Source organism: Pyxicephalus adspersus, chromosome 6 (genome assembly GCF_032062135.1).
Source record: "Pyxicephalus adspersus chromosome 6, UCB_Pads_2.0, whole genome shotgun sequence".
Lineage (NCBI taxonomy): Eukaryota > Metazoa > Chordata > Amphibia > Anura > Pyxicephalidae > Pyxicephalus > Pyxicephalus adspersus.
The window spans coordinates 12,108,653-12,131,760 of record NC_092863.1 but is presented as its reverse complement, the minus strand read 5'-3'; the positions used below and the strand labels follow the sequence as shown (position 1 = coordinate 12,131,760).

Here is a 23,108-nt window from a genome sequence, read left to right as displayed (position 1 = left end):
GTAAATTTCAGCCATTTTAATATGTATACTGCTGCCAGCTAGTCCTTTTACTGTAAACATTGCTGATGTAAAAATAAGAAAAAACATATTGCTATGTAACAGCTTGTGAAAGATCCTTCGTTTTTACATTTTAGTTAACTTGGATAAACAATCTATTATGTAACTAATTTGTACTAGACGGCTGACAACGTGTCCACATGTGGCCTAAATGTTGCCCACAAATTGTACCAATAACTGGGGCTTATTATTATTATTGTTGTTTTTAAACAGGATTTATATAGTGCCAATATATTACACAGCGCAGTACATTAGGTAGAGGTTGCAAATGACAAATACAGACAGTGACACAGGAGGAAGAGAATACCCCGCCCCGAAGAGCTTACAATCTAGGAGGGGTGTTAAATCTCCATTAATTGTATGTATTGTTGGAAAGATTTCATCATAATTAGTTTTACTCTGGGTTTCACACAGTCCACAGTGAGTACTGGTAGCCAAGAACAGCTCTTTCTGGCATGATATTTTATGTACATTTAAGCCCTGCAAGCCCTATCAAGCATGGTAGTATTCCTGAGTACTCAGACAGAACATAAGTTGGAAAATACAGAGGAAAATTAATAAATTAGTAAATAACGGCCAAGGACTGGGAAACATTTTCACAAAGCATCATTATGTGAGCTTTTGAATGACAGCACCAGCCATTAAAGGGGCCTTATTCCACTGAAGATTTCCTTGTGACTTTGGGTAGACTGCTTGTTGGAAATATACACCCTCCCTACAGACATATGTCATTGTTATTAGTAGTTCTTTACCTGAGAAAAAAGAAGCTCCACTGTCCCTATGTCAGTGAAGTGGAATCGGTATCAGAATTATGCAGGCACTATCATGGCAGGTTATAGATTTACTATTTAAAGGTAGAGGCAACCCAGCAACCATTACAAGATGAGTTCTGATAGATGTTTAGGCTTTTGGCTGCCAGCCAGCAATTAAAGCCCAGACTGTAAAATTATCTTTTCTGTGTATTGAGAGCTACTAGAAAACAATACTTTACAAATAGCTAGAATTCTGCAAAATGCTTGTAGGTATACCTAGCGAGTGAATGAATTAAGAGTAATATAGATCAGAAATGTAAAAAAATATCCGCTTACAGGTAGAACAGTCATAAAACAAAAAAAAAAAACAAAAACAAACCGAGTGTTCTACACCTTTCCAGCTCAACCAGTTATCTGCGTGTCCTGCTCGGAGAGATTTCCTCTCCTTTCCCGTCTGATCTCTCCGCATCAGAAACGTTTAAGTACTCTCTAAGCATCAAAACACATACAACATCTTTTATTAAGGTGGCTTCAAAACAAAAATAGGAACTAGACATGACTTCCAAAGCAAGCATAACCTGGATTGTACCATGCAGAGTATATCTGTGACTATAACTAATTTTTACAGAGAATCTCTGGTAGCGCAGCAAATTTCTAGGTACATGCTCCATTATGAACATGTGATTGTAACATTTATTTGTGTGTGGATTTAAATCATATATGACCTTACCTATCCTAAAATTTTTGCATGCCTGCTCAAGCCATTGCAGCACCACTTCTACTAGTAGAGAATAATTAGGGCAACGTGACAGATTTAGCTGAAGTAAAGTAATGTGCTTGTTGTTTTGACAATAATAGTTTATTGTAATTCAAGGTTCTGTAATGTAATTTAAAACATATACAAAGAGGTGCTGAAATGTTCTAGGCCTGACACTTTCCAATATCGGAGCATAATTTTGTTACTGTAATTGGAATGCATTAGGTTTATACTTCATAAGCAGCTGGATATGCAGATGTGGTCATCCAAGTCAGTGCCAAATGTTCAAATGAGAAAAAGTTGACACCTCCAAGTTGATGCTGTAGAATTTCAACAATGATCATTTTTGAAAATATATCTTGATGACTTCTTCAGAAGGGCCAAACATTTAAGAAAGAATACTTAAACTTAGTGTGCTGATTAAAGAAGAAATTGTGTTTTTATTTTGGAGGACAAGAACAAAATATCTGATCACGCCATAATGGATGTCTAAAAAATCTGGGGCTTAAGTGCATAAAACCAATAGCAGAGTAGCATTTCAGGGACCAGATATCAGGCAAAACTTGGAAAATTATAAAAATGCCAAACCAGTTGAACTCTGGAATCAATATATGGAACAACATGCAAGATTCAGGATTCTAGATCAGAAGCTCTCAACTCCAGAGCCACATGCAGGCCATACTGCAGTACTCTCTGTAAACTATTCTTTACTTTATGCACCATAGTCTTTTCGAGAAATACTAAAAATGTGTGTGGATCCTAGCTGTCAGGGACAAGAGTTATCTAGATCATGACCTTTTTGACTGCCGCTAGAACTATTCAATACACCTCATATTAGCAGTTTTAGACAATGATCTTATGTGGTTTTTGCCTACACAACCATAAGTCTTCCAAGATATGGAGATGTGGCATGCACACCAGCAAACATTATATAATTCAGTGTTTTTTTGTATCTCATTCTATACTGTATATATGATGTAGTATAAAGCCCAAGTCCAAAGCTTTTTTTATGTAATGGGTGGGAAAAGTGGAGAATCTCTACATGGGGCTTTATTTCGGTCTCATTAGGTACCAAATATACAAACCTTACAATAGTATTATCCCTTAGACACATCACCTAAAAACGGATTGTGTTTCTTTCTCGCTTTCTCCCCATTACTTCTTGTCCATAGGGGAATCACTTTAATGGAGTTACACAAGCAAAACAATTGACCAATGTTCTATTCTTTCTCTATTGTAAACCCAAAATGGACTAAAACTGAGAGATTATATAAGATGGCACTGCAGAACCTATTGTAAAGAATACCAATTGCCTGCATGTAAAGTGGATGTTTTGGACTCATTCTAGGTTAGTGATTCAATAAGGGATTTAAGGCAGAGGGGCTAAACACCAACCAGACAAGCTGGATATTATAGAACCAAGTCACCAATGGCTGCTTACATCACCTGTCAACATAGGTCCTCTTTAAAACAACAAACCCTGAGGGGCATGTTTATAAAGCAGTAGTATAGCCTAATAGGTCACATGATCCTTGGAGCTTCATTTGGACCGACCTTTTTTAAATGCAGCAACCTGTGGTGTTTCATAGAGATCTGTACATAATACTGCAGACTAAACTCGGTTATTGGTGGCCCATTGCTATGCTTTATAAATGTGCTAACAGTTTTCTTTACCAGCAAGAGCATACTACTGCTTTATATAGTCTTGCTGTATAAAGGAAGTAGTGATCTGATTCACCAGTTATTCAGTAAAGAAAAGTATTATATGCATAATATTGGTTTTACTTGATACATAGTATGATGGAGATATGGTTTATTATGTGAACTACTTTTTTAGCTGTATGATGGAAGTATTACTCCTAGCTACCAGGCCTTGGTCTGTGGTGACCACAAAAAATAGAAGAATCTCTGTAAATGGATGGCCTAGACTTTCACCCATGTACAAGACAGAAATGACTGCTCCTGTAGATCAAATATCTAGATGTGTTGTGAAGTCCTTTACAGAGTTCAAATAAATATTTATCTTTTAATATCCCTTGTGTGTGTATGACATTCTTCTCTTTGTTCTCCTTTTCCTCGATTTCTAATGCCCCTTTCTATATTTGTTCTTGTTAAAAATGCAATAAGAGAATCTTGTATAAAGAAGTATGCCTGGAACAGTGAACTCCCTGGGGTAAACAGTAACAATATTAGAAGTGACATAAAAAAAAGTCAGGAATATTAGAAGAAATATGGTATATAGGAGACTGGTGCCAGGGGAAGATAAATGATAGATAGGAGAATATGGTGGAGACTAAAGATTTGGTAATATATTATAGTATGTTATATGTACACTGATGACTGAAGGGGTAATACTTGCTTTAAAGGATGGTACATGCAGAAAAACTTCCATAAAGGTGTTTAGAGACCACCAACAAATAGTTATCTGTTTACATATTATTCAGGAAGACTGCAATATGCAATTATGCAAATGAAGCATCTGCATGTGTAAAAGAATGTGGATAAACTATTTTTATTAACATCACACAATATGGGCTGATGGCACAAGCCTGGACTGCCCTGATCATCACCGTGAATGGTAATTGCCTGATAATTCCTCTTATTGGAAACAGGTGTAAAAGCAGCATTATATTATGTTTTAATATAGTACAAAACATTTATTTATTTACAGATATTATGTTTTTTTAAATTAAATTAAAGTATTATAAATATGAGATTTGTTACATACCAATTACCCTTTCCCCCAGCATGGGTTATTGTGCAGCTAGAAAAATCACTGCAGGCTAAAATGTTGTTTGTTAACTGATAGAGAAAAAAATATCAGGGTTTTGTAAAATGCTGCATATTCCTCCAAAAGCTCTGCTTTTATCATGGATGCATAAATTTAGATCCAACGCCACTTAGAAAAGCCACTCTTAAATAGCAATGGACAAGCCAGCCCTGCAACATTAGAGGCCTAGGACTGCAGAAATGCATTTGTTAGATGTATCCAAGGACTCCTAGTTCAGAAAGAAAGGGTAGGTAAATAAATCAGGTTTTGTATCTTGTACAGTATGACAAAATCAACCTAAGCAATAAACCTATATGTAATCATTATATCATTGTATTTCATAGGAGCCTAGTCATATATTAATGACCCTGCTGTATTATAGGGTGTGTGTGAGAACAGCATAGTGTGTATCTCCATGCTCAAGCACAAAATAGTTTTATAAAATAATTTGGATATGGTCATTATAAAATAAGAAAAACTATGTTACACTAAAAAATAATGTTACATTAAAAGAATATATGTTACATTAAAAGAAACTGTGTTACATTAAAAGAATCTGTAGAATTTGTGTCAAGTAATAAACTTTTCTAGAATATTGATTAAAAACAACTGTATAGCTCTCCAAGAAGTGGACTGATATTTATAATTTAGAGTAGACAATTGTAGCATTTAGGAGCCACATTACCCTGCTAGGGTTCCTAAATATTCACCCCTGCTTCTTGGGTATGAGTGGAACATTGGCTACAGGCATGATCCAACTGCTGTACAGCAATCCAATTTATTATGATTGGCAAGTAGAAAAGCTAGAAGTAGTAGAAAGGAAGAGACCTGAACTAGCGTATTTGCTAGGGACAGTAGTGTTTGGGGCAGGTTCTCTACTTTGGCTAGATATCCACTGCCCCCAATCTCCCCATGTCCAGCTATACTCATCTGTAGGCACCCATACCCTTAATCCATACCTACGTGTAAAGCTGTAATATGTCTTAGTTTGAAGTCCTACATATAGCAAATAGATACTTTTGCCTCAGGTGGGCTTTGTCCTATACTGAAAACAACGTACTTAAACACATCCATTATATCTTGCAAATAAACATTTATTGTGGCTTTAGGCATCATAAGAAAAATGGTCTAGTCATCTAAACATGCACTTTACTAAAGACATTTTGTCTGAAACCAGAAAATGTACATTAATATAATGTCTAAGGGCAGTTCAAGGAGACTGTGTGGCCAGGAAATTTCAAAACCACAATTAAAAGAAGAAAAACATGAAGATAATTCACATTTTGTAATAAAAAGCCAGCATAATTCATTATTATTCTTCCAGGAACTCACAGGAATGATTGGAATATCACGGTGATTTAATGGCGGTGACTCAGTTCTATAGTGACAGCGGAATAGATATGGTTACACATGACAGTCTGTCTCTTGGGGAGAGCGCTCAATCTTACGCTCCTTATCTGTGTTCTTACACACACTCATGTACTCATTTTAATGGCTCAAATATAAAGGAATAATCACTATTAAGTGTCAACATTATTACTCTTACTCAGAACTACAATATTATCCATGTCCACTTAATTAAACACCTTCAGGAGTTAAAGTAAATGACCTTTTAAATAAAGTACAGCACAGTAACCAAACCAATGAAAAGATACAGATTGTAGGGGTCAGCTGAAAATACCGATTGTTGTATTACCTTAGTAAAGCCATGTACACACCTCAGATGATTCTTGATTAATACGAGAATCGCAGGGCTCAGCTCGGATAAGAATCTGACATGTGTACTGAAGCCGTCAGACGTCGTTCATAGATACATCTTGGTGGATCCATGAATGGCAGAAGATGAATTACCGCAAGGGAAGTTAAAGAAGGAGAGAGAAACGGGGTGCCCCTTTCTTGCTCTTCCCCTCCCCTCTCCATAGAATAGAACGGCACTGTATGTACAGCACTCGTTCATTCATCTTTCAGTCATTTGTCGTTGAAAAGGGCCACGTCAGACATAATGAGGAGATTGTCTAATTTAATATTAGACAAACATTAACCTGTTCAGACAGCAAAATATAATACCAAATAAACTGACACTGGATTATGTGCACACATGAAAAATCATTGTTGAGACAGAAAACTAGATAAGGAGAAGTCTGTCATTGGCCAATTTATTCAGTGTGTGGTTAGGTTAATTTAAACTTCTATTATCTTATTTATCAGGCAATACGGATTGTCCTGCAGTCTATAGCATCGGTCACCAACCCGTGGTTCACGGCTCTGGTCAATGCGCCCCTGAGCGGGGTCAGAAGAAGGTTCCCACTGGGAGGACGCGCCAGAGCCGCGGACCATGTCCCCTGTACATGTATCACAGGCTCAGGGAAGTGGGCAAGTTGTGTCTCTNGACACAACCTGCCCACTCTCTCATCGCAGGCTCAGACCTGTGATGGGAGAGTGGGTGGGTTCTGGCATCATGAGGTCACTATGGGGAAAGTTCCTTCCCCTTTGAGTGACACACGGCACACTGCGCTTGCGCCGTCCAGAGCCCGTAAATTTAGAAGTCTGTGGGTCCGAAACGCTTGGCAACCACTGGTCTATAGTATTGTCATGCAAAAAAAAACCTTTGGCAACTTTTTCCAGTCAGCCATCTGTTTAAACAGAAGTATATAATGTCCAAAAAGTTACACTATGAATGAATGAACCAAGGTCTGTGCATAGTTACATAGTATGCCAGGTTGAAAAAAGACACACGTCTATTAGGTTCAACCACTAGGGAAATAAACATCCCAGGTATAAAAGCCTTGACGTAGTTGTTCCAGAGGAAAAAAAACCCTGGTCCAATTTACTCCAACAGGGGAAAAAACTCTTTCCTGATCCCATGAGGCAACTAGATGTTCCCTGGGTCTCTATAATCTTTACTTTAAATTTTTAATACCTAATTCAATTCTGTGCTTCTAGAAAAGCATCCAGCTTTACCTTAAAGCAATCTATAGTAGTTTCTGAAACTATTTCCTGAGGGAGCCCATTCTACATTTTGACAGACCATACAGTATAGAATCCCTTCCTTGTTCAGAGCTTAAAATTCTTTTACTCCAGACACAAAGATCACCCCCTGGTTCTTTGTAATGACCCTAAAGTTAATAGTGGGAAAGAGAGTTCTCTATATGGACCATTTATATATTTATAAAGGGTGATCATATCCCCCCTTTAACGTCGCTTCTCAAGGGAGAATAGATTCAGTTCAGCTAATCATTCCCCATATCTGAGCTCCTCCATTTCTTTTGTCAGTTTAGTTGCCCTTCTCTGCACTCTCTCCTTGTCCTTTTTGTGAACCTGTGTCGAAAACTGGACTGCATATTCCAGATGTGGTCTGACCAATGCTTTGTACAGGGGCCGGATAATGTCTGCATCTCTGCAGTCTATTCCTCTTTTAATAGAGGAAAGTATTTTGCTAGCTTTTAATATTGCAGCTTGGCCTTGCATGCTGGTATTAAGTCTATGATCTACCAAAACCCCCAGATCCTTTTCCATTTCTGACTCCCCCAAATGTATTCCTACTAGACAGTATGAAGCATGCTTGTTATTAGCCCAGATGCATAACTTTATATTTCTCAATATTAAATGTCATTTGCCACTTGGAAATCAAACAGTATATTCAGGTCTGCTTGTAGATTATAGACTTCCTGTATGGACTTAATTCCATTACACAGTTTTAGGTCATCTGCCAACACAGAAATGGTACTTTTAATCCCAAACGTTATATCATATATCATATCATTATAAAGATGTAAAACAGTAAAGGTCCTAACACTAAACCCTGGGGTACACCACTAATAACCTTAGACCAGGGGTGTCAAAATCTGGCCCCCAACATCCTTTTTTTTCCCCCCAAAGGAATCCTAAATATGAACTGCAGCTGGCCCACCGCTGCATTGAAATAGCGCCGCTACAACAATTTCCGGCATCACTCACTTCTATAGACCAGCGGGCTCTCTGCCTATGCGTGGCCCCACACTGAACTGTTTTATAGACGAAAATATTGCCGGAAATTTTAGTAGCGGTACTATTTCAATGAAGAGGGAGTTTAAGCGGCGGGCCACAGAGCTATAAGATTTAGCTCTGCATTGGCTGCGTCCGGCATTTCCAGCACTCTCCCTCTGTACTTTTCCTTGCTACTCCTTTTAGCCTGTGCAAAAAAGGTTACCATTGAAATTTAACTCAGAAGGCTACATACAGAGAAAGAGGCATAAGATTTTTAATTTTGGCCCTCTGTGTATTTGAGATTGACACCCCTGCCTTAGACCATTCAGAATATGAATCATTATTCACTACTTACTGGATACGGTCTTTAAGCCAGTACTCTATCCATTTACAAATTGACTTTTCTAAACCTATAGACCCCAATTTGCATAATAACCTACTGTGGGATACTGTGTGAAATGCTTTAGCAAAGTCTAAGTACACTCTAATAACTGCTACATCCCTATCTACCTGTTTACTTACTTACTATCACTTATTATATTATAATAGATGATACTTATCACCACTTGTTCTCAGAAAATGCTAGATGAGTTTGTGTGTTCAATGTTGTCAAATCTATGCTCCAACACTGCTGCTCTAGCTTTTCTAACCCAGGATTGTGGAACCAACCTGATCTTCATCCGTTATCCCTGTCTTGTTACCCCATTTTGACTCCATCTAAGATGACCTTTACTCATCATTTATTAACTCATTTGATCTGCTTACATTGTCCTTAGTTCAATATTTTGCCACAGTGCTTGCTCTGTACTAACAACCTAACCCACACTGTTTTACTTACTGTAAATATATTCTACACAATACATCCAGCATTATTGGGGCAAACAGAGGTACAAGGATTGCAATGTCAACAAACTATATAGTTTTTGGATTACTGACTGAATATTCAATCACAAGTGTTGCATCTCAACAGGTCTCACAGCTCTTAAAGGGTCAGTTCACAGCAAGTTATCAGCCACGCCTTTTTATAAGTCTTGGGGACTCATGTGAAGACATCCTTACACCTGATTGCCCTGCTTCACCCAGCATTTTTTAATGCATTGTAAGGAGTGCATCAGGACACAGACGCCTCCTGCTAAAGTAGCAGTGTCAACGCAAGAAGAGACTTCTACAGTCTAAGTCTATACCTACAATATGTTACATTTCATCACTGAAAGTTGATGGTTTGATAGTTTGATTTATTCTATTGTGTTGTTGCAATTTATACCTTATTGTGATAAGAATTACATAACTCACCTAAGATGCAAACACTGCAAGAGATAATTTCTTCATGTAGATGTTTTCCAATTTGATAGGTGGCCTCTATTTGATACGCGGAGGGAAGGAAAGTCTTACCCACTCATGTTCACTTCCGTTCATCAGGTACACTCACACTGGCAGTACAAAAATGGGGAAATATCTACCCTACCATCGTTCATGGGCAGATAACTGCTCATTTATGATTTGGTCTATTTTCTTTTAATGATCTTTTGGGGGAGATATGTTTTGATAACTTCTATATCCTGTGATCACAGTAAATCTGTTCACTCGGACATCCCCACCTGTCTTGTAGCCAAAGATGCTCATAGGAGATAGGGCTCACGTTTCTGCACTTAGTTGTCTTGCAGAGCAAAATGGTTCCAGACATGTCTGTGCTCTGCATCTCTTGGAAATGGGAACTCAATTAATGTTATCTCCCGTTCCTAGGCAAGGATAGCGGAGGCTTTCCATAACCTATCCAGGGAGCATGAAATCAAACGATGAAATCATTCTAACAATTTCATTGTGCAGCACCCACAATCTATCATGAAGTGCAGTCATTAGTAAGCAGAGCCATTACCTACTGAGAGTATAAGCTCTCTTTTATCGTACACACAGTATGAGCTTGGTCTCTTGGGAATCAAAGTCCCTATCCTGTGATAATGAATCACTCAGATCCAGTATCATCATTCACTTGGGAAGATTTAGGAAAAGACATATGAAATTGTTTAATGTCCAAGTGAAAAATAAAAATGATTACCGTACAGCCGTTCTATTTACTCACCTTGCAACACCATGTAAATAAAAAGATAATGAGGACCCATGACAGCAATTTACCCATCATAAAGAAGGCATGAGTAGGACAGGCTTCTACAGATTGTGTGCTAATAAAAACCACTTAGTTTTCTGCAAATCATTTGTATATTACAAAAGTTTGCAGTACCACAGGAGGAAAGTAATTTAAAATATGTGAAGCTGGTGTGCCTGTGGTCACGCTTTGCATTTCTGGGTAAATACACATTAATACTAAGTTATAGCAATAGATAAGAGTACTATAATTATAACTAAAAGAGACATCCAATTTAGTATAACCTATTTAAAATATTTGGTGGTAGGTTTGCAGAAATGTGGGAACAAAATATGGTCCTTTAAGCAGTGCTTTCAGGAAGTGGCTCCTAAGGAAAATTATACTGCATCTGCTAATATTTTCATACCAAGAATAAAAATGTTTGCATCTCCTAGGGTTTAACAACTATTGCATTTTATAGGACTTTTTCAAGAGAAAGGAACAAACCTTTGTTTGGTACATTTTTTATACTAGCAATGTCCAACTTCTGGTCACCAGGGTAAATTGCTGTCTTTTATGTATCCATTGCTATATATGTCCCAAGAAGGAATCTCTGTTACACTGGAGGTTGAGAGAACACTTTTAAGAGGGGTTTCCACACATTTGTAAATGTATGCAACTAAAACCTCTCTTTTAAATCCAAAGTCCTAAAAAAAAAATTCTGCCCAACTGGTGTATTGGAAAGGTTCCAAATGTATTCTGTAAAATATCCTGCCTATGTACAACTAACGTCAAATAGATGGTATAACGCATATCATGAACCTTAATAAGTGCATATGAATTTATGCGAAACTGTAGTGACGAGTTCTAAACAAAAGAATGATCATTTTGTTTTCTATTTAATATTTATGCACTCCAGCAGCAAAATCATGAAGGCAACAGTCCACCCAAAGGACCCTTTAAAGAGCATGTTTGAAGCACTGTGTTATACCACAATCCAAAAATGTTCTAGTAGATTAATAAACTTCTGACAAAGCATAGTAGTAGACTCTTCTGGGGTTCTGCATTCTCTGAAAAGCCCTACATAGTGTGCCAGCACTAAATAAATAAAGTCAGTTCCATTAAGTCATCGATCTGTGTTTACAGACTTACAGTAGGGAGAAGAGTTGCACAGATGCAACTTTTCATTAGGTAGGGAGGAAAAAAAATACAGTACCAATATAACTAAAGGACACAAGAATTACAAGCAAAGGTACTGTTTATATCCTAAATGTTTAGATTATATACTACATAAAAAACTCCCAGTTTGTTCAAGTTGTCAGTGCATCTATATAAAGTATTTTGTCCGTATTACATCAATACTCAAGTGTAACAAAACATATTTTGCCAATGCTTTTAAATCCCAGTGATGAGGTAAAGCAAACAAAACAATAGACTTCATTTTTGAAGGATTGATGGAGCTCATACTAGAACATTTGGAGTAAGTCCAAGTACTAAGGATGTGCTGACGAATTTCAAAGACTAATGTGTTGCTGGCTATAAGCTCAGCTTCTAGCTTTTGTATTGAGAATAAAAGATAATGACACATCACATGAGTTTACCAGAACAAATTTAGGATAAAAACAAAATAAAATCAGACTTCCGAGGGACAACAAGTTCACGGCAACTCCGTTTATTGGAGTTTGGATGAAACTGGCAGCACATCCTGGCTTAGTCTTGTGGTTATTCCTAGTTTGCTGTTCACCGGAAAACATTTATTTAAAAAGAGATATGCAGTCTTTAGTTAGAAGAAAGTTAGTCATCAGTTATGAGCTAAATACAGTACCAGATTACAACTATTTCATTTATTGTATTTTGTTGAATAAAAGATATTCTAAAACACCTCAGTTCTCTCTCTAGTGTAAGACCAGTTGTGTTCTCAGAGAGTCGTAGTTATATGGAGCTATACTTGTTGTTCCTCTGCATTTACAAGGAATATATTTTTGGATTATTTGTTTGCAAATAAAAAATTAACACAGTACTCCCAGGTAAAAAAAAATACTAAATCTAGCAGTCAGAAATTATTACACTAGAAATTCTGCGAAAAAAAAAAACTATAAAATTACCACATTACAAAATCTAATGTATTGCAACTAAAATGTAAAATGAACTTACTGCATAGCCTAAACCTAGCTTCCAAACTTAAACTAAAGTAACCCCATAATTACAATCTTTACCCTGAAACCAAACCTTAAAGCAGGTCTATCACCAAACATAAACAGTTGTCTTTTTTTTAACACTTTTTTGTTTTTTTTTTAAAAAAAGGGCAAAGCTCCTTCCCTTCGCTGTCATGACAGCTGCAAGATGCCTCCTCTTGAGAAATTTGTTGCAAGCATTGTTCAGGTGTGATTTTGACCTATTCTTCCACACACACTGTATTTAAATCTTGAAAGTATTGGGGGTTCTTTTATGAAGTTTGATCTTCAGTTCTTTCCATAGATTTTCAGTTGGATTCAAGCCAAGTGATTGCTTGGGCCATTCTAGCAGCTTTATTTTCTTTCTCTGAAACCAGTTGAGATTTTCCTTGTCTACCCTCATTTCAGCTTTGTGATCCTGGTAGATGGCAGCAGATTCTTATCAAGAATGTCCCAGTACATTTCTCCATTCATTCCTTCTTCAATTATATGAAGTCTGCCAGTATCACATGCTGAAAAACAGCCCCACACCATGATGTTCCCACCTCCAAACTTCACTGTTGGTATGGCGTTTTTTGGGTGATGTACAGTGTCATTTCTCCTCCAAACATGGCGTGTGCAAAAACATCCAAAGAGTTCAATTTTGGTCTCATCTGAGTATATTCTCCGGGTATTTCAATGGCTGTCCAAATGTTGTGCTGCAAACTGTAAATGAGCTTCAACACGCTTGATCTTCAGCAGTGGAGTCTTGCATGGTGAATATGCATAGAGGCCATGTCGGTTGAGTGCATTACTAATTGTTTTCTTTCAAACAACTATACCTGCTAATTCCAGGTCTTTCTGAAGGTCACTGCGAGTGATCCTAGGCTCTTGGACAACTCTTCTGATTAATTCTTTAGACACGTCTGTCAAGCTTGCGAGGAACATCTGGCCCATGGCCAGTTTAGGGCAAAATGATGTCCCTTACACTTCTGGATTATGGCCTCAACGACATTCGCTGGAACATTCAGAAGTTTCGAAACAAGTCTAACCATATTGCCAGCAGTAACCAATGCCATTAGTATATTTTGCAACAAAAAGGTTGTAAAATAACATAACATTTAAGCTATTTTATAATGAAAATTTTAAAATGTGAATTGTGCCAAACAGTTTACAGTTTGTGGGTATGCCTAGGCATATCTGAAAGCTGAATATCTGCAGTGGAGGATCTAAGGTACTGCTGCCTATAAGTGCAAGTTCTCTCTCCGACATGAGGAAACACAGCCTTAACATTACCAGGATGCCATGATGGCCCATGCACATTTGTCACTAAAGACTTAAGTGTATTTAAAAAAAGATTGACGTTTTTTATACATTAGGTTTATTAGAATAAATATCTGAATAGGTTTATATTTATGGCAAACACACCACTTTTAAATCTATGTTTACATTGTCTGTTTTTTGCAGATACTACCTTGTTAACCCCAATCCTCAGGGATAAGAAAGTCAAAACTGTACTTAAGGTACCCATAAGGCTAAGATTACCTCCACCCTAAGACCTTCATATTGACAGCATACTGGTAAAACTACAAGACTTTAAAGAGGTTATATAAGCTCCTGCTCAGTTCCTTTCTTGTCTTCCAATTCCACCTAGAAGGGTGCAGGATAAGTTCAACATTCCAGCAAATTAAAAGTAGTGTTCTTTCCAGCCCCTTTAGGTCAGGTGCACTTTTCAATAACCATTCGACTGCAAAAATTCGGAAGAAAAAAAGTTTTAAAAAAATAAATAAAAATTAAACCTAAATGAATTTAATTTGTGTGTGTTTTTATTTTGACTTGTTTTTTTTTATTTTTTACAGGTTATCCGACAATGACATTATGAATCATAATCATAATGAATCATAATGTCATTGTGGGATTCCTGGACCGTGGGAACTTTGCGGTTACAGCTAATTGGAAGCACGTGCCTTCAATTAGCTGTAACCTCAGTCGATACCAGGGCAATAGAAGTTGAATGGAGATATGTATCTCCATTCATCACCTCTACTGCTCTGTGATTGGCTGAGAAATAGGAAACCCTGATGACAGCTCAAGCATCATCAGGATTTCCCTTTCCTCAGCCAATCAGGGAGCAGAGCTGTTGCCAATCAAGGAGCAGAGCAGTCAGCGGAGCTTTACTATGCTAACAGCTCTGCTCCCCTGATCACTCCCGCAGCCCTAAAGGAGCTGTGATATGTGTTCTGTATCTGTAATACATGTTACAGCTCCTCCAGGGCTGCGGAAGTGATCAGGGGAGCAGAGCTGTCAGCATAGTAAAGTTCCGCTGACTGCTCTGCTCCCTGATTGGCTGAGGAAAGGGAAATCCTGATGATGCTTGAGCTGTCATCAGGGTTTCCTAATTCTCAGCCAATCACAGAGCACTAGAGATGAATGGGCACAAGTCTCCCCATTCATGTCTAGTGCTGAATGGCTGAGAAACGTAAAACCTCAGCCAATCGCAGAGCACTAGGGGTGAATGGAGAGGCTTGTCCCCATTTAACCCCTAGTGCCCTGCGATCCCACACTGTCAGCAGGATTTCCAGGGCTGTGTTCATTACAGCCCCGGAAATCATCCTGTCATTGTGGGATAACCTGTAAAAAAAAAAAAGCGTTTAGTTACACAAACACACACATTAATAAAATAATTTACCATTAAAGCCTCGTCCTATTTTTTACATATATTTTAACCCTTTCAGGGTACAGCTTCTGCAGGGCCCTGTTATCACCGACTGCTTATGTGACCAGGGCTGTACAGGGAGTTGGCTCATAGATGCCAGCAAGGCCTTTGCTGCAATTGACATGTTTTTCTCAGTAAATGGGATGTGGCATCAAGTGTAAAAGTAAAATTAACAAAGAATAACCAAGACTTTAAAATGGTTGCTTCTGCGCACAACTTTAGTGTGTTGGTGCAAGGATCCTGCTGGCACAATTTATCTTGATTTTCTCCAATTTTAATGACTGCATTTTTCATACTGATAGTACTAATAATATTGATAGAAAGTTTCTATTCAAAAATACTGTGCTTGAATTCTTCATCTAACAGCATCTAAATAAACCCGATGGAACTTGTTTGGATGCCATTGAGGGATGCAGACAGTTTTTAACTACAAGAGTCTAATTCTTGGATGACAAGACTCTTAAGGCTCAGACTTGCAGTACACAGTATGTAGGGAATCATTGCTGCTAGCGGTTTGACAATAATGTTTTCTCTAGGAATTAATGTGCTCTTAGTGGGTGGATACCTGAAATACTGGTAGGAAAATGCATCACACTGGACTAATTTCTGCCCACATGTGGCCTTTTTCCATGTTTAATTCTGCAAACTAAACAGCAGGCAATATTGTGTGCCTAATATACATTATATATTTACTATACATATATTTACTTTTGGGTGTGTTAAGTAATGCATACCATTTGTAGAAATATTATACAGACCTTAGCAAATCCACTTATACTGGAATTATACACTGACCATAGCAAAGTTCTTTCTGAACTGCCTTTAAAACCTAATCACCATAGACAAGATTGATTAGTGTTCTGTAAGCCTTGTTTGTAGGTACTAATTATTTCTTTTTATCTCAAACAGAACAATAATAACTCATCCTGCTTTTCAATACATGAAAAGGTCACATTCACAACATGTGTGCTCTATGCTATAACACATAAATGAAAGACAACATGTGTTGGAAAAAACTTATAGTAATATAATTTTTGCATTATTCAAGTTCTGTAAGATAATAAAAACAAACTACAAACCTTCTTCAAGCAACAACAAAGGTTCAACAAGAAATAAAGTAATCTCTTAGCTGTCAGCCACACAAAACTTACAGCTTATATGAGGCGTTCTGAAAATAAAGGACACCTCTTGTATGTACCACTAAAGCCCAGTAAAAAACATACACCGTTTTCTGCATTGAATCAATAATTCACTGCTTCCCAGGGTATGGATGTGAGATCCAACTTTAGTTGGATTACAAAAACTAAAGTAGGGTGGGTGCTATAGGTGCAGTGGCTTTGGTTAAACCTATCTGAAATACAAAAGGGTCTCAAAAAGTTGAGAACACCTAATGTTTTGAAGTATTTATTTTATTGAAAACCACTCAAACAAGGTATAAAATGTGGAAAGGGATGAAAAGCACATTGGAGTTTAAAAGATTCTGCAGTAAAATTCTATCTTGCCCTAAAAGCAGGCTTTTAGCAGCTAGTTGCTAATAAGCAAAAAAAAAAAAAAAAATTAGTGATTGGTTTTAAATATAAATTTGCTTATGCGACTACAAATATCAGTTGTAAGCACAAAGTGAATATTGATTTTATGCCAAGTGGGAGCACAAATAGCATGAATTTATAGTCTGCAAGAGACCCTTCTCAATCTTTAAGCAAGGAACAATAGGAACAATATATAACACTTAAAAGTTAATCCAGCGACCTTACCAAGTAAATTAGAAACAATAAGAAATGGCCACTTGAAAGAATCTAAATCCCTCTTAAAAATAGCTGGACACACTGTTATTCACTTACCATCTTTCCCTGTAAAAGCAGAGGCTTGTTGTCAGGCTCAGGTTTTGGGTCCCCATAAAGGCTGACCTGTGTCCTTTTAGAGCTCAGGGCTAGGGTAAAAATTATTTAACAACGCTTTTATAATTTATCACATAATCTAAACAGCACATCTGATAAAAGAACACAGGTGTTTTGCATATCTGCTTTGAGCTCAGAAAAAATAATATCTGTCTATATCTAATCATTAAGGCAATCTGTGGCCAGCACTGAGCTTTTCAGACAAAATATGGCTTACCTGACACATCTACTGTCACAACTGACACAACAAGGAAAGAAAACAAAAAAAGCCAATTTTATTTTTATCAATTCATAAATGTTTCAAACTGCTTTATATAATGTTACACTTTTAATAAAGTTACTTTTACATTATAGGGAGGAATTTATAACCCTGTTTAGTAATATTATATTAATCTAATAATACTTGTGCCCCCAGCTGTGAACTGTTTTAGAAGGCTTTGTTTTAGCTCCTGTTCCCTATCGAAGAGCAATTTGGTTGCTTTTTTTTTTTTTTTTTATTACCCCTTGGCTCAGCCCTGCTTTTAGATCTGAAAAAGTTAAGATTAGCGTTGTATATAGCACAGTAGCCATTATTAAAAAACGTAATGTTTATAGTTTTTCAGCTATGACTATATACCTACCGTAATAATGGCTGAGGTAAGTTTTACTTTAATGATATCAATAACATATGCCACACTAAAATCTGCTATCAACAAAACAGTCCAAAGAATGACAATGTGCATGGTGCAGTAATTAATTTACCAGTTAAAGATGAATAGTCATTGATTGTTATGGGTATTGCAGTTGTACTGCCTGTAATACTTCTTTTATCAAGAGCAAATCAAACTAATCCTATTTTAAAAACTGCTGCATAAAAACATACTTAAGCTCGCAGCCTATTATCTATGGTACATGTATCATGAGCAGTCTGTATTTTCTGACTCGTCATGTCAAAATATATAGTAAAATAATTTTACTGGCTCTTCTGGTAAAACGTATTTTGAGGTTTAAAATCTGGGGAGGGGGGTCTGAATCAGGAAGTCTGTGTGCAGAAGAATTAGCAGCTTATTGCTTCACAAATCACTCCAGAAGTCTGCCAAGAATGACCCAAGGTTTTCAATATACCTTAATACCTAAATAAGGTTAAAGGTTGATCAGGTTGAGTTCAGACAAGAGAAAACTGACTTGAGCCCATGTCTATTATTTGTAAAGCTGTGCATTTGGTCCCTAGTGACAATCGCCTCTACACTGGTTTTTCAATTTACAACTTGTCATTTTCCAGAGGGTGCTTATAAATTTTCCATTCTCCCCATGCATAGTGTAAGTGGCTCTCTTAGGATTTGACAACAGACTTCTAAGTGGGTACGAGCTAACAGTTATACACAAACACTATATATAGATATATAATATATAAATATATATAAATGTATATATACGGCTGTACTGAGCGTGAAATGAAAAAGCTTTTGCATTACACTCCAAGGATATATACGAGACATAATTGGAAATAAATGTAAGGGAAGGCATGGAGTAATAGAGTGCCCTTTTGTCTGTTTAGTTGTACACAATATTGATTCTACCTATTTATGTGTTTCAATGTATTATTTTTATCAGCCAAATAGTATTTAGTACTTGTAAGTTCCATGTTTTTTAAAGCTAAGTACACAGGACAGATTATCTAGCATGTGCACGTTCGAATAGCATCTTGCCCTCTCCCAATTCCATTGAACTAAACAATGCTGTGTGAAGAGTACTTAATTGTGTGATTGTTTCCCGCCACAGTGGAACGAGAATACTTCCAGTGATAGAAATCCAGCATGTATCCCTAGCTTAAGAGAATGGTAAATTTGTTAAGGATATCAAGAGCAAAGTGATTGTCAAGTTCTCTGCAAGTCCAAATGAAGTTTATAGTGTGGGTTTTCGATATAGCTCTTTTAAAGCTCTTGCAAGGACAGTGAACATCGAGGAATAAAAAAAAAGATTTAATAAAAATAGTAACTCTACAATAAACATTCTTTTAAAGGATCATCCAGTTATAGGGTGAATGAGTGTTATCCTGCATTGTCCACAAGCATGGTCCACCATTTTACCTGGAGGAAAGATAATCAGCTAGATCAGCAGTGCTGTGACACAATAAAAAATGTATAGAAACTGAAAAAAATTATAAACTTTAAAAAATATGGTTATGGTGTATATCTACTTTTAGTGCACTAGGTGTATCTATATCTGGCACGATAGTTCATTTAAAGTTATTTTATTTATATTAAAGCCTGACCCCAGCCAACATTTTCCTTTTCATTTTGGTTAGACTGCAGAAGAGTTGGAACCCCCATTTAAAATTTTATTGTCAACTGTATTATTAACTCAAATGAGATATAAAGCAAAACAAAATGTACAAGTTAAAACAGCTAGATACCAATCAAGCCTAATGCCAGAAAAATAACAAGCTCCTCAAATGATATATATGGATGTACCTGTCCTTCCTAAGGACAGATGTAAATGCTTTGATATTTTCCCAGTCTGGACAGTTCACTCCATCCTTCACACACAACAGGTATCCCGACGAACACCTCTACAGGTCATGTTCATGTAATATTTGCCACTAGGGGGGCAGCTATTTTAGAGAGGGAAACTGCTGAGAGTGTGGGCATTGACATTTTGCAGTGCCAAGCAAGCGCAAGGAGGTCGTGCAAAATAACTTTCCAGAGCTGCACAAAAAAATCCTTTTAATCAAAACATCAGAAATTGAAAATAAGAGCTTAATTTTAGCATTTTTTAGCTGTGTAGTTGTAAACTGCCACACCATTGACTACTTTATGTTTCCAAATTCCTCTGTGGCTTCAGTATCTACAAAACTACTAGTTTTCAAAGAAACATACAATAAAAGCATAAAATCCTATGTTCCACACAATGCGTGCCAACCTGTAGCTTGGCCTTAACCTCCTTTTTCATTACCACATATATTCCCTGAGAAACTTCTTGTAACCTTGTGCAGCTTAGCCAGTAACAAATCAAAGTACAAAGCTATAACCGAGACTGCAATAGCAATATCGTAAAAACAGCTTCACTATGTAACACTTTTTCTCAGTGCAAAAAAAAAATGTAATGATCCCAGAGCCATGATACATGTGAAGAAAAGAACAGGAAATAACAGCTGGGGTGTCTGAACACTAGCAGAAGTGTAATTTTATTGTTCATTTACTTGCTTCATTTTTATTGAATGATTTGTATGCAACCATACATACATCCTGTAAAGGTGTATGGCATGTGGCCAGGCTAATATTTACGTTTTTACATTTACTCATCACTGTAATTCAGTAATTAGGAAAGGGCTTAGGTGTCATATGCCCACAATGAGGACAAAGCCCAAACAAGGACCCTTAAGGGTAAAAAAAAGGATGGTTGCCTAGGCACAATGTAATAGTTTAAAAATCTATTTTAATTATTTTTAATATTGACTATAGCAACATTTATAGACGGTCTGATGATCAAAAAACAACCCAGAGACATGTGAATACCTTCTGTTTAACAAAGAATAATTCTGTTAAGGAAAGCCTTAGTACTTACCAGTTTCTCCCCATATGGGTAGGTACTCATCCTGCTGGATATCCAACATGATTTCTAAGCCATTTCCTGTCCCACCTTTCACAGTGGTGAGCAGAGGACGACCATCGTGTCCAGAATTGAACATGTAACATTTCCCGTACCTTGTGAACACCTAAAACAGAGATAAAAGGAAAGGCTTTATTAATTCATTCTAAGACTCCAGTAAAGTACACACATTGGTAAAAGATAGGTAAGAGACATGTTGTTAATGATATGGCAAAGCTACCCCCTCCATTATTTTCAGCAATATGCTGCACTCTAAATCCCATATCACTGCACCATACAAGTGTGTTCAAATGTTTTCTGTTTATAACCACAACTAGGTTTATGACTTTGTGAAGTACACAATACTTTGTTTCACTTATGTTTAACTTATGTAATTCAAGTTCTAAACTGGCACTGCAGGTGAAAAATGATATTGAGTTTTTTATTTTTTATTTAAGAACATGTTTCCATGAGATAATAAGTTATTTTCACAACTGTACTGTATTGCATGGCCAACACACAATATCCCTGGCTTTTAAAAATGGAAAAGAAAAAAATAGTCACCGTTATTTACAGCAAAACAATAATTAAAAAATAAACAGCTTATTTTCCAGGGTTGTTTTGAAAAAGTACACCAAGCAGGTTACTAAGGGCAACAAGTACACTGTCTTTATTAGAGGTTTGCTCATTTGAGTGTACTCTACTAGTACCACATAATGGCCCTGAAAATCTTTTTGTTTTCACGGCCACATAACTAATTCTCAATGTTCAGTGCAAGTTTCAGTGTGACTGCTTGTTGTTTTACAAAGATTGCTTTTTATTTGGAAGTCAGTGTGGTATATGATGGAAAACAATGTAAATATTTATGATGTATATAGAAAAAAAGACACACTGTTTCACAAGAATACAATGAATCATTGGAATGCATCCATTATAGATGCTGTGTAACAGGGAAAAGCCCTGAAAAAGAATCTGATTTTCTGCGGTGGTTTACTAATTTCCTGCTTCATTCTTTGCTCAATGACAGTGGCGAATATATGATGTTTTTTTTTATTACTGAAGACATTTTACACAAAATACACAGAGCGACATAAGGGAACTCCTTTGGGTCCCATTCACCTCATCTTCCTCACCTCTGAGATAAGGCTTTGCTCCTAAATTACTTTAGCAGTAGGCTGATTTATAGGATAAGGCAGACCATATCTGTTCGGCTTTCTTTATTGCAGCAAGGAATGGAGAGATAGTTCCAACAATAAAATGTTAGGAGAAGCCCTGACACAGAATGAGATGATATTTGGTGAGAGGAGAATAATAAACCTAGAAATGTAACCACGGTGACACTTCCCCTCTTTATCTTTTACCCAGAACTGTGCACAGCTAAGGGTTCTATCCATAAATTTAACATTGGCAAAGTCAGCAAACATAGTCAAAGTCACCTCTAAGAAGACAGAGTACAGCTGCCTAATAAAGAGCATTTCACTACATTATATGCAGCTGAGTTGATTGAAGCAGATCTGATGAATTGCATGGCAATCTGGATTTCACATGCAGACTGGCAAGTGGATATCTGACAGTTCAGGAAAGCCTTACCAAAGGACACTTCTAAATGAAATCCTTGAGTAGTGTATATATACACTGTCAGTTTTCCTATATAACACATACAGCAATTAAAAATGAAAAAAGTTGGTTTCTTTAATACTCACCTCAGCCAAAATGTTTTTAGTTTTTGTCAAGATAAGAAATGAAGTAAAATCTCTCCAATAAGGACACAGACAATGACCACTTACCTGTTACAATACAGAATCAGGGTAAGTTTTGTATTAGGCTTTGTATATGGTAAGGCTGATATTTTGACTTGCTACTTTCAATGATATCTGAGAACAAAGCTCTGAGTAAATATTGGTTTTGGATTAATAGGATTTCCATCCAAGTAAAATTTGCCCAGCTCTAATTAGCAGCACACCCGCCGTCCAACCAGCATAATTTCAGTCTTGCATGATGGGGTACAATGCCACAAATAATTATGCTTAAGCTACATGAGTGACTGCGATCAATCTATTTAATGCACAACAATGGTTATATGAATGCAGAGTGCAGAAGACAGCAGGAGACCAATCTGACAACTCATTAAAAAGTGTTGAGCAAAGGGAAACATTTTTTCATGCACACCACTGTCAACCAGTTTGTAAATCACAAGGGATTTTAATTATCTTACAGGGTTTCAAAGTGGAAATATATTTTAGATTTTTTTTTTATGTCTGTGAAGAACTTGTTTACGGATGGGCAGTTAGGACTAAATAGACAAAAAATTAAATTCATAATTTTAGGTTCTGTCTATCCTTAGTTTAGCTTTTGTTCATGTTTGTTCGCCCATCCTATTGTGTGT

At 36.8% G+C, this 23,108-nt stretch overlaps 1 protein-coding gene across 3 annotated transcripts in view; it reads right to left on the bottom strand.

Moving 5' to 3' along the window:
* ASIC2 (acid sensing ion channel subunit 2) overlaps nucleotides 1–23,108 on the bottom strand; it is a 300,538-nt gene that overhangs the window by 55,511 nt on the left and 221,919 nt on the right. For all 3 annotated transcript variants that reach the window (XM_072414567.1, XM_072414568.1, XM_072414566.1), the window contains exon 2: nucleotides 20,699–20,849. In XM_072414567.1, the coding sequence (XP_072270668.1) occupies nucleotides 20,699–20,849 (151 nt within the window). The remainder of the gene's footprint in view (nucleotides 1–20,698; nucleotides 20,850–23,108) is intronic.